The sequence below is a fragment of the Furipterus horrens genome, unplaced genomic scaffold (assembly GCF_987537825.1).
Source record: "Furipterus horrens unplaced genomic scaffold, mFurHor1.1.pri manual_scaffold_13, whole genome shotgun sequence".
Classification (NCBI taxonomy): domain Eukaryota; kingdom Metazoa; phylum Chordata; class Mammalia; order Chiroptera; family Furipteridae; genus Furipterus; species Furipterus horrens.
Genome location: NW_028327183.1, coordinates 59156634 through 59171885, shown reverse-complemented (window position 1 = coordinate 59171885; position 15252 = coordinate 59156634). Strand labels below are relative to the sequence as shown.

At 47.2% G+C, this 15252-nt stretch overlaps 2 protein-coding genes across 2 annotated transcripts; both read right to left on the bottom strand.

Moving 5' to 3' along the window:
- Nucleotides 1–2780: 2780 nt before the first annotated feature.
- LOC149995673 (uncharacterized) lies at nt 2781–8167 on the bottom strand. Its single transcript, XM_090261115.1, has 3 exons — nt 8105–8167; nt 5804–5930; nt 2781–4610 (listed from the first exon to the last, which is right to left on the bottom strand). Exons 1-3 carry the CDS (start codon nt 8135–8137, stop codon nt 3220–3222), a joined length of 1551 nt encoding a protein of 516 aa, XP_090117241.1. The 5' UTR covers nt 8138–8167; the 3' UTR covers nt 2781–3219.
- A 3208-nt stretch (nt 8168–11375) lies between these two features.
- On the bottom strand, nt 11376–14446 carry LOC149995672 (zinc finger protein 551-like). Its single transcript, XM_090259283.1, is given in 3 exon segments — nt 11376–11937; nt 11939–12791; nt 14326–14446. Coding segments are annotated over 3 exon segments (1107 nt in total). The 3' UTR covers nt 11376–11804.
- Between the last annotated feature and the right edge of the window lie 806 nt (nt 14447–15252).

The following is a 15252-nucleotide window of genomic DNA, read 5'->3' as shown; positions in this document are numbered from 1 at the left end:
GAGAAAAGGACGCCTCGGAGGCAGGTTTAGGGGCTTAGCCTGGGACAGCTGCTGCCGCCCACTGCTCCCCTCGTTGCAAGTCTCATGGAGTCCCTTAAGAGTTTAGGGGAAGTGGTGGGAGGGAAAGGCACTGGTGTGCTCCCAGCAGGGATAATGCAAGCTGGGTCCCTTTTGAGGGTTTTCAAAGGCTGGGAGTTTAGGGGAGGTTATAAAGGAAGATTTTAACAAGGTATTCACCAGCTTTATGCTGATGTGCCAAAATGAGATTTATTCCCTTAACTTCATCTGTCCTTGGGTGTGGTTGGCAAATGACACTAATTGGATTTCTGCTATCTCCATGAGTAAGGTGATTCAAGCTACTTAGCCTCTGGTTTGGGAGGAGAAATGTAAATTTCTTACTCCTAAGTGTCCTTGATTAGACAAGATACACTTTGTGATTTACTAAGATGGCTATAAACTGCTTGGACTATAACTCTGTCTCAGTTTCCCTATTCCACTTGTCCTGGCTAACCAGCCTTTCTCAGGTGGGCCACAGAAGTGGGAGTATAGACTGGGGATAAGTGCATATTCTTGATAGAGTTTAAAGGCAGAACTGATAGGTTTTCCTACTACATCAGACGTGGCTGTGAATGAAGGTAAGAAGTAAATACCATCCCAGATTTTTTTGCCTGGACATCTAGAATAATGGAGATGGGTAATTTGGCTGTAGGAACAGGATTCACTGGTAATATTAGGAGCTGGATTTTGGGCATGGTGATTCTGAGCTGTCTGAAAGGTAGAAGTGACACATGGACAACTGGATTCAAGGTCCCTGGTTGGAGGCACGTGAGAGGCAACCACACATTGATGTGTCTCTCCTCTTTTCCCTCCCTTCTCCTCTGTTAAAATAATAAAATATTTTTTAAATTAGAAATACCAAAGGATCAATAATTTTAGATGACAATTTGCTATTTCCCAAAAGTTATATATTCACTCACCTACACTCTAAATCAGGTATTGCACTTTGAGATATTAACATGAGAAAGGACACATATCAATATGAACTTTGTCCAATTTTTGCAATGGTCAAAATTAAAACAATATATCCATAAGCAAATGGTGGTACATCAATGTAACATACTTATGAACAATATAAAAAGAATGAACTATTTAGATAAGCAACACTGATGAATCTGAAAATAAATGTCACATGAGGTCACTCAAGGAAAAGACTGAACACTTTATGATTTAAATCATATAAAATTTTAGAAAATGCAAACCAATCTATTATTACGAAATGCAAATCTATGGCTGCCTGGAAGACAGTTATTATTAAAGTACACAAGGTAAATATAGGGGTGATGGAAAGGTTTATTATGTTTGATGTTTTCAGGAGTTTACATGAATATCAATACTTATCAAATTGTACAGTTTAAATATGGACAGATTGCATGTTGTTTATACTTCATTAAAACTTAAAACAGGTTCAAATTAAAGTCTGGATTTCTTAACCCTTTAGAAAATCAGGTTTGGCAGCTGAACTGACTCCACATCCTCTCTCCTCATGAGGGGGACACTTGCCTCAGTGGCAGCAAAAATAGGTGAGCAATGAAGGCTGTTTCCACTTTACTCACAGGAACACTGACTGGGTCACAAAGACCACATCGCTGGACCAAGATCTGCCTTCTCTCCTTGTGTTCCTACACAGCAGTGACCTCAGGTGAATAGCCCAGAGGGGCCACAGAAACCCCAAAACCTTTAGATTATTTTCTCTGACCCTTAGCTACATAAGATACCTAGTTCCTGGAATGCCTGAGAACATCCATACCCACTCATCCTTCACAGCTATAGGTTCTAAACACTGTGGAGCTTTCAGAAGTGGTGCACTCTAAAAAAATTAAATAAAAGAAAAGCATACTACCCAGTTTGTGGCAGTCTCCTCCACTCTACCAATCCAGTGTTTCTGTAACAATGATCATTCTCCTGGACCCTATAATCTTAAAACCAGTAATGTTACCTACAGCATTCAGGACATCAGGGCCCATGGCTCCACTGCAGGACCTAGAGGACAGATGTCCTCTCACTAGTGCTGAGCACAATACAATTGCCTTTGTGAACGGCAGAACAAGTTCATGTTGCTCTCAGAAGCAAGAAGCGCTAAGGGTCGTCACAAAGACCCTATCCTCAGATTGAACTCTGAACCTACAAAAGTCATGGCATCCAAGCCACAATACAGGACCCTAAAGCTCTTCAATCTTCCCTTAAAGGCTTTGAGCAGCAATGCAAACTAGGCCAAAATTGAAGAGGTATATTCTACCATAATACAATATATATATTCTCAGGCTCACAGTTTGGGATCGCAACCAAAGCTGTTCACCCCTTCATTCTAGCAAACCCAGTTAATTTCAAAATTAATTGTTAAGAGTGGCTAGAACCCCCCCCCCCCCAAGATTAAAAGATGTTTATTTTCATAAACAGAAGCAATGGTAGGCACAGTTCCTGGGTTGGTGACTTGGAGGCTAGAAATGCCATCAACGAAGTCATGAGAGACCAACAATATCCCCGAAAAAAATGTAGTCCATCTTTTTCAAAAGCCCAACAGAGTCCTCTAGGCCAAAACTGGGTAAGATCCATGCCCTAACTCATTAGAGAGGAAAAAATGGGAAAGATTTAAATGCTCAGGCTACTCACGAATCGTTATGCAAACGAGAGCACACTGGGATTTACTCCCATGAACATTTTGGGATGGATAAATGATGCACATTGTGGGCTCCAGCCAGGGGTAGTGATGAAATGGTAGTGATAAAATGGCTTCTGCTACAAACTGCCTGTGGCATAAATTTGGCCATGGCCCTGCGCAGGTTAGAAAGTGCAATGCAGTTCCCACGTACCTGGAATTTATGTGAATGTTCACATGTATGAGGCTCAAAACAGGCAAATGGCACCTTCATAAGGGATCTTCTCCACTGCTCATTCACTGAACAAAGATATAGTATATACCTGTGCAGTTAAGGCAGTTCTCCCATTTGAAATCAGTGGTAGTGAGTATACTAAATCCTTGAACTGAATGCCTTTTCATATTCACTGCACTTACATAGGCCTTTCTCTGCTTTGTAATGAGGCTAGACTTCGGTGATTTCCCACACTTGCCACACTCATAAGGCTTTCATCCAATGTGATATGGTGTTTTAGGAGCCTGGAGTTGGAGGTAAATAACTTCCCACATTCTAATACTCCTATTTATCCAGTGTGAACTCTCTGGTGTTTAATGAGGCTTGAGCTATGGCTAAAAGATTTCCCACATTCACTACACTCGTAAGGCCTTTCTCCAGTGTGAATTCTCCTGTGTTTGATGAGACTAGAGTTTTGAGTAAAGGATTTCCCACATTCACAGCACTCATAAGGCCTAGATCCAGTGTGAACTCTCTGGTGTTTTAAGAGGCTGGAGCTGTAAGTAAAGAATTTCCCACATTCACTGCACTCATAAGGCCTTTCTCCAGTGTGAACTCTCCGATGCTGAAGAAGCGCAGAGCTTTGGCTAAAAGATTTCCCACATTCACTGCACTTATAAGGCCTTTCTCCACTATGAACTCTGCGGTGTTCAATGAGGCTGGAGTTTTGAGTAAAGGATTTTCCACATTCACTACATGCATAGGGCCTTGATCCAGAGTGAACTCTCTGGTGTTTTATGAGACTGGAGTGGTAGGTAAAAAATTTCCCACATTCACTGCACTCATAAGGCCTTTCTCCAGTGTGAACACTCCGGTGCTGAAGGAGTGCAGAGCTTTCACTAAAGGATTTCCCACATTCACTACACTCATAAGGCCTTTCTCCAGTGTGAATTCTTCGGTGTTTAATGAGGTTGGACTTGTTGCTAAATAATTTTCCACATAAGTCACACTCATGAGGCCTTGCTCCAGTGTGAACTCTCCGGTGCTGAATGAGGCTAGAACTCTGCCTAAAGGACTTCCCACATTCCCCACACTCATAAGGCTTTTCCCCAGTGTGAACTCTCCAATGGTCATTAAGGCTGTAGCTTTTGCTGTAAGATTTTCCACATTCACTGCACATGTAGCATCTTTCTCTCGTGGAAACTCTCTGGTGTTCAACAAGTGTACGTTCACAGCTGAAGTCTTCTGCATATTCTCCGGAGTTATATATAGTTTTTCCCCTGTGAGAGGCTGTCCCACACTCGGTTCTGCTGTTTGACTTTTCCCTGCTGTGTGTGGCCTGATGTTGGAGAAATCCTGAGCTGGCTACAAAGTTCCTCACAACCTCCCCACAGGAAAAGGGTTTCCCTGACACACAGAATTTACAGTCCTTTACAATCGAGGCTCTGCCCGTGTTGCTTCTGAAGCACTTCTCTCCCGTGTGCTGCTTCTGATGCTTAAGTTCCGCACTGACATACAACTGCTCCCCACATGCTGCTGTCTTGCACAGTTTTTGCCCATGACATGTTCCCTGATACTTGGTCAAATGCAAAATGTCTCTCAAGTCCATAGCACACATCTCACAAGGATAGGTCTTTTGGGGAGACAAACCTGCCTTGGGAGTCCAAACCTGTGACACTCCTTGTAAAGAATCATGCCGCTCGGAGGGTGCTTCCTCATTCTGGGCTCCATGCCAACAACCTGAAAGCAAGAAGTGCTGGTGAAGTGCATGCTGCCTTTGGTGGGAGGGGTAACACACATGTATGTATCTGAAAAACCCAGGAGCAGGCCCATGGCACTGTGTGCAGCACCAGGATATTGGTTCAGGTTGAGGGTGGGGCTGCTTAGCAGTACTGGGCTATACGGAGCACAGGAAGGGGGAGGCCTCACGAGGTGAAAGACATAACCATGTAGCGTGACCCAGAGAGAGACAGGGCCTACAATTCACTTCTCTACTAACAACTTCCCAAAGGAACTTCTCTACCAGTGACTTGTGAATGTTGTGTAGAAGGGTGTATCAAGACCCAAGAAAACACAACTACGACAGGGAAGCTGGTGTTCAAGGACTGTTTAGGAATATGCCCACGCCTCCAGACACAATGCACAGGTGCCAGTGAGCAAAGCACTGCAGAGGGAGTAGTGAGAAAAATGGGTGAGACACAGTAATGTGGTCACAGGTCCTGGCACCAAAACACAGCAATGACATCACACCCTCCCCCAGGTGCCACTCTTTAGGGCTAGACTCCCTCTGAGCCCATCTTGCTGTGCGTGGATGGACTCACACTCATCCTGAAACCCCTGCTTTCCGACCCATCCCAACTCCCTCCATGAGCAAATTCATGACACCACATACAAGTACTAAGGGAAATACAGCACAAATGAGGAGCCAGCACTAGCCCAGAACAACTCAGCACATGACAGCCAACATAAAACTAAATACTACACAGAGAACTTCGAAAGAGGGCCTTGCAAGAACAGCCTCTGGTTCATATAAGGAGTAACTATGTCACTGACAGCAATTCCTGGCATAGGCAGGCCTGAGGAAATGTCAGCTAGAGAAAGGAAGCAGAAGCTGGGCACACAGAGGCCCTGGATCTGAATAAAGTCACTCAGTCAAGAAGGCAAGTAAGGAAGTATCCATTAGGTTCGCTGAAAGACTCCTGACCCTGATTCCTTCCCTGCAAATCTGCAGGAAAATCAAGCATTGGGACGTCTCAATGAAGGAGAGTGCGATACACACACCTCAGCCCGACTAATCACAGCACCTCCCAGGGGACTAAGGAGGAAAGCAGAGCCCATGGTCCTGCTGTGAAAATACACCTGCTTGTTCCTGGGGAAAAAGTGAAGGGTAGAGACTATTAGCTCACCGCACAGGGGTGAGTTGGAAACCTTACCCAGGGAGGTTACAAGTCCCAAGTTCTCCAGCATCACATCGTGGTGCAGATGTCTCTGAGCCTCATTAAGGAGATCCCATTCCTCCAAGGAGAAGTACACGGCCACATCCTCAAAGGTCACCCTGCCCTGGCATGATGGGGACAGATGAAACCACAAAAAGTTCCTCTACTGAGGACCCACAATGCCTTCCCCCCAACATCTACCCTGTGTCCATCCTCTTCCCAACCCCCCCAACTCAAAGGACGAAACAAGCCCCGGTGCCACTAGTGCTGTTGTTTCCTCATGGGCTCACTGATGACAGGGTCCAGCCATCAGCAAGACAAGGCAGGGAGACAAGCAGACATGCAAGTTTTGGACCTGCATAGAGGGCTCTACCCACTCATGTGAGGCTATTCCACTGGTGTGGCTAAGTTCACATACGTCTTGATACCAGGGCCCAGGAGTCATCAGGCATACTACCTCTTCAAGGACATATAATTCCTGAGACTAGATCCCACAGCCACATGCCTATGGTCACCACCACCTCTGTTCCACACCAAAGGTATCTTCCTGGCCTCCCCACGTTACTGGTATTTTTAATCACCTCCTCTTCACCCCACTGGTGAGGGTGGGATTCCCATTTTAGGGTTACTGGGATGGCCAAACGCACAACACCTGACCCTGTACAGAGGCAATGAATAGCAGAGCCTGGGAGAAAACACCACACACTAGACAGGGCCACCTGGGGGAGGCATTCTGAAAATGAATGCAGTAGCTCAGGCCCCACCAAATTCCCCACAAAACCCTGGCGGAGTTCAGAGTGGTTAGTGAGTAAGCACTAGCTCCGGTCTGAGCCTCATCTTCCTTCCCTTCATTGCTCCTAAGCTGCTGCATCCATCTCACGTCTATTCCTTCGACTGGAAACCTTGGCCACCTGCCATACTATCCTGTTCCTGACACATTCTCCTTCCATGGCCACTTACCTCCCTAAACTGTGTTTCAATACCATCGCTCAGGTATCCAAGAAAGAGAGCCAGTCCTGAGCCCCTAACTTCCCCATTTCCTGGCACCCTAACAGCTTTACCACCACAACCATAAAAATGTTCCTCCTAGAAGTGGCCTAAATCATTCACCTTGGCCCACACAGCAGCCATGACATTTTAGATGTCTCCATCTTCAACCCTTCCCTAGATTTCCAGACCTGTGTTTTAGCTGCTCACTTAATGCCTCCACATAGTGCTCCCCCCAAACCTCAGAACACCCTGATATTTCCTGTGAATATTACTCCTCCCAACTTTCTCATCTTAAGTGGCTAGAACTTCCTCTTAACAGCTGCTGAGAAAAACCCTAGAACTATCTGCGTCCTGTCTGACACCCTCACAGTCCACGTCAGAAAACAAGAGTTGGTGCTCAGCGCGGGTTGATTCCCGATCAGGGCACATACCTACACTGCACGTTCAATCCCCAGACAGGGCTCATAGGGGAGTTAATCTATCAATGTTTCTCTCTCTCTCTCTTAAAATCAATAAGCGTGTCCTCGGGTGAGGGTAAAAATAACAAAAAAATGTAAAAAAGAGTGGTCTTTTAAAAAATGTATACATCCATAATGCCATCATCACATCTCTTAAGCCACGACTCCGTTTGAGGAAGCCTCAGCTGAATGATGGCAGTAGCCCTGACACGCCCATCTTCCTTCTTCCTCCCTCAAACCCAGCCCACAAGGATACTCGAGCCAAACAGACGCAGGTAAGACCTCAGTACCATCTCCTCCCCTCTCTGATCCAAACCCTGCATTAGCGCCAGAACAGAGACGCCCAGCTCCTCAGGCAGCCATTCCAGTCCTGACTCCCGTGCCCTCGCCCTTCGTTACAAGAGGAGGGACCACCGTTGGCACGGGCTGAGGATCCTGTGCGTGGGGTTCCTCCGGCTTCCCCAGTCCCCAAGCCAGGGAAACAGCCCTCTACAACCCGAAAACACGCGTCACAGAGAATATGTGGGTGGGGGTCACGGCCACTGAGGGATGGGGACATCCTCCTCCGCGTCCCTGCCGTTCCAAGGCCGCACGCGCAGCCGCGGGTTTCACGCGAGCCCGGGCTGCTTCCCGCCGGCTGCTTCCCTTCCGCGCCTGAGCGCTCGGCTCGTCTTTCACCAGGAGCCCCTCAGCGCGTCACCCCCTTGCACCCCGTGACATCGTGTGTCACCCTCACGCGCCTCATGGGCCCGGACGCTGGTGTCGGGGCCGCAGGACGTGCCAGGCGCCCGCACCCGGGCTGCAGGGCTCGGAGGGCTGAGGGCGAAGTGTCCGAGGGACGCGCACTCACCTCCGCCCGGCGCCCCGGCGCGGCCGCCGCCATCCGACTCTGTGGGCCGGGCGGCAGCGACGGGCACGGGGGTCCTGTCTTGGCCCTGGCGCGGGCCACCCAGTCTCACAGCCGAAACTCTACGGCGGGACCACGACGCTCGAGTCTTCTGGACCCGGCACCTCAAGCCTGTCAGCGGCCCCGCACCTCACACCGTGAACAAAACCAGGGGCAGCTAACATGGCCGCCGAGGAAGAACCGGCAGTCACGCCCTCTCAGGATGACCCAACGCGGAATGTCCCCTTTCCCAAGTTCTCATTGGGCAGCACGCCACTGCTCCGCCCCGAGGGTTCTGGGTAATGTAGTCCCCACAGCGCCACGAAATGCCCGGGGTAACTGGCTCACCTGCGAGGAGCCCCGGGAAATAGCGCATCTAGGTAGGCTTCACCTCCTCTTGAAAGGAATCGTCGTCATAGTTCTGCAATGTGCTCTCTGCAAATGATCACCCAAATTATGGAGATATATTATTTCACATTCTGAAGCTCTGCATGCTCCCGGAGGCTTAAGATATTTTTTTAAAATCATATTTCATTAATTATGCTATTATAGTTGTCTCAATTTTACCCCTTTCTCCCCCTCCACCCAGCACCCCCCTACTCCCTCAGGCCATACCCACAACTTTGTTCATGTGCATGGGTCAAGCATATAAGTTATTTGGCTTCCTCATAAACTATACTGTACTTTACATCCCCATGACTATTCTATTACTACTAATTTGTGCTTCTTAATCCCTACACCTTTTCACCTATTCCCCCAATTCCCTCTCCCACCTGGCAGCCATTAAACCTTTCTCCATACTTACAGTTCTGTTTCTGTTCTGCTTGTTTGCTGTTTGTTTTTTGGGGTTCAATTGTTGACAGATATGTATTTATTGCCATTTTATTGTTCAAAATTTTGATCTTTTTTTTAAACAAGTCCCTAATGGTTTGGTGGCGATGAACTCCTTCAGCTTTTTCTTGCCTGGGAAGCTCTTTATCTGCCCTTCCGTTCTAAATGAACATCACTGAATACTTCTTGCCAGCCTCTTCTTGCCTGCAAAGTTTCTTTTAAGAAATCAGCTGAGTCTTATGGGAACTCTTGTATCTGACCCTTAATTGCTGTTGGGAGGTCAATGGGAAGGATTTCCCCAAGTTAGGTACAAGTGTTACAGAATAGCACTTGGGGTCCTGCTGCCTGCTGCCACCCTCCAGAGGCAAAGGTTTGGTGATGAATGAAAGGAGTCTTTATTCAAAAGCTTCACCATTTTGGAATAACAGCTTTCCACATGCATTAGTCAGTTAGGCCTATCAATTAAGGCTAAACTCTTTAACATCTGAGTTCTCTTATAATTCCCCCTGTTAGCTTTAATTATCTTATTTCTATAAGGTTAGTTTACAAAGAAAAACAACATAAGATACAAAAGCTACACAATTTTGAAAGAATAGCAGACTTCTGCCTCTGGAACAACCAAAGAAGAATAACCCTGCCACCTTCTGCCAGGCCAGCCTGATCCTAGGCTGCTCCCTGAGTTCCTTCCCATCCAAAATACCATCCTTTGGGCAACACATGCAGCTGCAGCATGATCATCCAGGCCTCCTCGAGGAAGAGCCCGAGAACCAGAACCAGCCAGTCCAAGAGACAGAGAGCCTGAGCCAGCCCTCTTTTTATTTCCATGTGCTCTGGAGACACAGCTTCTCAGCCAATCCTGACCTAGCCTGCTTACCATTGACTCAGCAAACTCCCCCTATGGCCTCTCCCTACTTCTCCACAGTGGTCTGATCTCTCTGTATCACAGGGACTGGCTGTGACCACTGACCATCAATCTGCACCCTCCATGCAGGATAAGCTGTGCATGGGAAGGGAGGTGGTACTCAAATCTGGTCTGTAACAGTCCACTGGATGTGCAGGCTCTGGGCTCTCCCAGGTGGTGCAGGCCAGGGTCAGCCACCACCCGTGTTCTGCCTGGGGCCACCCAGCATGAGCTACAAAGCCCTATAGTTGGCTACTTCTTGTGTTGGGATTGGAGGTTCTCAGGTGAAGCCAAGCTGTGTACCAAGGCTGGCTGCTGCTAATGCTGGGCCTGGTGCCACTTAGCAAGATGTATGGGGACTGGGGCTCACTAAGGTCAGCTCTGCTTGAGAGAATTTAGAGAACTGAAACATGAGACCAGATAAGCCATTCATATGGAAAAGCCACTGTTAACAGCTTGGCTGGGCCTGAAAGTTGGCTGATGGGGGGGCCTCAGGGAATCACCAGGGTGGGGCAAACATGTGATATGGCACCTGCCTGATGGTTCTGTGGGTCTGTGGGGTGAAGGCTCAGAAAAGGAACATTGGCCTCTGCCTAAAGTTCTATCTGGGAAAAAGATGTCCCCCAGCTGTTGCTCTGATTCCAGACACTTCAGTTTCTCCCTGTATGCCACTGGTGCCTTTCAAACTGCTGAGTGCTGGAGCTCAGAGGGAGTGAGTCTGAGTAAGTCTGTCTGTGGGTTAAGGGGAACTGATTGGGAATTTAGCAATTTTTTCCACTGACTCAACTGCCGCTGGATTTTATAGCCAGAAGTTATGGGGACTTATCTTCCTGGCACTGGAACCCTTGGCTGGGGGGCCTGGTGCGGGCCTGGAACCCCTCGCCTCCAAGATATCCCTCCCAAACTTCTATCCACCACACATGGTTGTGGAACCAGCTCATTCTGTGTCTCCACCCCTCCTACAAGTCTGGATGGATGTGGTTTTTTAATTCCGCAGTTGTCAGACTTCCATTCAACTTGATTTCTGATGGCTCAGAGTGATGGCTGTTCTATATTTTAGTTTTAATTTTGATGTGGTTGTGCGAGGTGAGCTGTGTTTACCTCTGCATCCATCTTGAGTGGAAGTCACCATTCTTTTTAATTGGATCAATCCTAGTGTATTTCTAGTGCTTTCTCATTGAAGTTTTACTTACAATTTCATAATAAGTAATGTTAAACAATTCTTTTAAGCCTAATTACCATATGTTCTTAAGAGTCTGCTCAAAGATCTTATTTGTCTTTTACTTACTGGTCTCTGTCATGTTTATTATATACAAGTCCTTCATTCAGATAGTCACAATTTTTTTTCTATAATTCTGTGTTGCTATTTTTAGGATCTATACACACACACCCATACACACGTGCACACACACACTTATATAATGTAAACCCAGTGTTTTTAAAGTTGTCGTTACTTATAATTAGCAATTCTTCAAAAGAAAAACACTGATGTTGAAGCAGCCTTGAAAGAGCAATGTGTTTAGATGAGTGGGGCAGTGTACGTGGCTGAACCCTGTTTAGGCCTCCATGGAAACTTTTAAGATTCTGGTGGTTGGAATGGCTGAGATCTTCTTAGCCTGTGGGTGCCCAAGATGAGCCTGAAAGCTAAGAAAAGAACCTTTGAGTCCAGTACTATTCCATGACAATTTAATGAGAGGATAAAAAAAATCTGTCGCACCTGAATAAGGAGGCTTGAGGACTGTCAAGATTATTGGTTGTGGTGCCGGAGTTCCCCAGGCTGAGTCAGAAATCATGTCCTAGAAAGGTAAAACTGGCAAACCTGAAAAGCAGGATGGACTCATTGACCTCAGGAAAGACAGTAGATGACAAAGGTTGGAACCAGTATTGAATTCAGCAGGAAAGTTCACCACATCATCTGGACATGGTAGGTAATCAATCTGATTTGCAAATGTCATCAGATAAATATCTGGATGCAAGTAGTACATATCTGTAGCCAAAGCATTTCCCACAATCACTACGTGCATATGGCTTTTCTCCTGTGTGAACTCTCTGGTGCTGAATGAGGGCAGTTTTGTCTGAAGAGCTTCCTACAATCACTACACTCATATGGCTTTTCACCAGTGTGAATTCTCTGGTGTTTAATGAAGTTAAATTTGTAGCTAAAACATTTCCCACAAACATTGCATTCATAAAGCTTTTCTCCAGTGTGAACTCTCTGATGTCGAAGGAGAAAAAAGTTGCGGTTAAAGCATTTCCCACAAACACTGCACTCATATGGCTTTTCTCCAGTGTGAACTCTTCTATACTGAATGAGGTTAAAGATTTGTCCAAATGCTTTCCCACATTTGCTACACTCATAAAGGCCTTCTCCAGGGCAGACGCCCTGATGTTGAACGACTCTGTTGTCATGGCTGACAACTTTCTCACATTTACCCAATGGGTGATGACTTTTTCTACTATGAAAGCCCTGTCCACTCTCACCACCACTCGGTGGCTCTTCTCTGTTAGGAGTGGCCTCGGGCTGGAGAAAGCCGGAGGTGGCTGGGAAGTCCTCCCCATCCTCCCCAAGGGTGAAAGGGGCCCCTGATACACAAAAGTTGCACCTAGTCACAAACAAGGCCCTGTCCGTATCTCCTTTCCAGGGCTTCTGTCCACTGGCAGGCCTGTGTGGATGGTGAAGGTTTGCACTGAAACAGAAGTCTCTCACATACGTGTCACTGAAGAAAGCTTTCCTTTCAAGGTATGTTGCTTGAAACTCAGTCAGGTGCAAAACCGTTTTCAAGACTGAGACGCACCGCTCACAGGGATGGGTCTTCTGGGTTGCTGGAGCTGTCTCAGAAGCCTCGACCTGGGACTCTCCTTCTACGGATACACTCTGCTCAGAAAGGGCCTCCTCATCTTCCCTTTCATGGCAACAACCTGAAAGCAGAGAAATGCTGAGGAAATGGATGTTGACATTGGGAGAAGGAACACGTCCCATTACAAAAGAGTGTCAGCCATAATACAATGTTTTCATAGGACTGTCTCAAGGTAATAGATCTGGAAGCAAGTTGAATAAAAGGCTGCTATGCAGTCCTGGGCCTCAGTTCACAAAATAGAAAAAAACACTACCAGAGAATGGACAAAAAAATAGCAGGCCCCACATGGAAGAGAAGCATCTCAAACTCATCTGCTAACAGTATTCTGCACGGCTTGTCTACTGGTGACAACAACAAGCTGTGCAGAACACTGGTTATATTTGGTTCCCAATCTAATTAAATAAATGTGTAGCTGGAGTCTGAGGATTACTTAGGAAAGTATGTGCACCTCATAAGACATGCACAGGTCAACGGTGGAGAATACTGCAGAAGCAGATGCGCCAAGGAACAGATAATAGATGGAGCTCACAAACATGAAGGCAGCCAGGAGCCAGGAAGTCACAGATGAAATGACAAGCCAGCAAAGTGTTAGGTATGGAAAAGGACAGGTAGAAATGTGGTGTGGCCAGTGGCACTTGCACCAAAACAATATTGGACATGAGCAAGGTTCCTGGTATGATCTGGACACAGCCCTTATGTCCTGACCTCTACCAATTGCCACTCAGCGGGGCCAGGACTCCTCTGACACCATCTATCCATGTCCACCCTGTGAGAAAGCCAGGGTTCTCCTTGCACCCTCTACTGTACTACTACACCGAGACCGAATGATGACAGTATTTATGAAAGACCACAGTGGTGAGCAGCCAGCACTGAGCAAGCACTGGCCCTGAGACCCGGCATACAGTAGTTACTCAGAGAAGACAATATTACACACAACAATTGAAGGAGGATCTTACAAGAACAGCCACAGTTCACGGAAGTAAGGACCATGACCTGGCACAGGCAGTCACACAGGACTAACCGTTAGTTAGACAGTGGGGGCAGAACTGGAGGCCGTGGACCTAAACACCATCACCCTGCCAGGGAGCGGGCAAGCAAGGCAGGATATACTAAGCTGTTCGTAAAACTCCTGACTCCCAGTCCTGACTGGTGTAACTCAGCTGATTGGGCATCTTCCCGCAAAGCAAAGGATCGCTGATTCGATTCCTGGTCATGGCACATGCCTGGAATGCAGGTCAGTCCCATGTCAAAGCATGTATGAGAGGCAACCAATAGAGGTTTCTGAACCTCTCTTTCTCCCTACATTCCCCTCTCTCTAAAAACAAATAAATAAAACCTTTAAAAAAACAAAAAGACTTTTGACTCCCAGAGACTTCCCTGTTGAGGCAAGAGGTGTTAGAACTGCTCAGGGAGATCCTGGCACAGAACAGTCCGTACAGCTTAGCACTGGCAGCCACAGCACAGATGACAAGCTGGGGGGTGGGGGGGATCAGCAGAGCCCACGGTCTGGCTGTGGGAAAGACACACCTACTCTGGAGAAAAGAGGGAAGGCAGGTCACCACCACAGGACACAATGAGACATGGGAACGTCTTACCCACAGATGCGACAAGTGCAAAGATCTCCAGCATCGCACTGCAGTACAGGTGTCTCTGAGCCTCATCAAGGAGCCCCCACTCCTCCTGGGAGAAGGCAATGGCCACGTCCGCAAAGTTCATATCCTGTCAGAAAGGGACAGTTCATTCCATGACCAGCTTGTCTCCTAGGGTCCCACGTTTGTCCTACCCCTCACCCTCCACATCCATCTGCTCACGCGACTCCCCACAGCAGAGAAGATACCAGGCCTTGGTGCCATCGGCGTCACTCTCTCCTATATTCCCACAACTATAGGCTGATGGGCAGACAGACGATACCTGAGCTCTGGGCCTGGCATAAGGGCACACTGCCTCTGGTCAGTACAAACATAGGTTAGGGAGAGAAGTGGGCCAGAGAGATGGTGTGAGTGATACGACACTGGTCTTGTCAGGCAAGACCCCTGTGTTACCCCTGCTTCTCCCAGAGAAAAAAAGGTGGTATCAGCCTTCACCATTATGACCCAAATATCAGGGCACTGAAGTCATCAGTTTACACAACCCTCTGCACATAATATTTTGAATCACACCTCTCACACAGCTACCTTGTCAGAGGCACAACTTGGAAGGTGAGACAGCCCTGCAAGGACAGGGACAGTTTGTTCTCTGATCAGCTTCTTTCCCAGGATACTAATTTCACTAACTACATAATCTGTCTTGGCTTAACCTTCTTCCTTGCCCATGTGAGAGAAGATTTTCAAGCCCAGGCAGCACTGATGTCCGCTATCTCATAGAGGTGCTATTGATCACTGTATCAGCCCTCAACAACAATAGACAGGTGGGCACATAAATGGCATCTATGCTCTGGACCTGACATGAAGCAATACAACACCCCCTTTTCCCAGGAAGTTCCTGTAAGGTTTCCCATATTAGTTTGTCCAGAAACTACCAGG

Coding starts and splice junctions, on each gene's coding strand:
- LOC149995673 (XM_090261115.1), bottom strand. CDS start 8,137: ATGGCGGCGGCCGCGCCGGGGCGCCGGGCGGAG. Junction 5,931..8,104: donor CGCCGGGGCGCCGGGCGGAG/GTGAGTGCGCGT, acceptor CCATCATGCCAG/GGCAGGGTGACCTTTGAGGA. Junction 4,611..5,803: donor GGGACTTGTAACCTCCCTGG/GTAAGGTTTCCA, acceptor TCTTGCTTTCAG/GTTGTTGGCATGGAGCCCAG.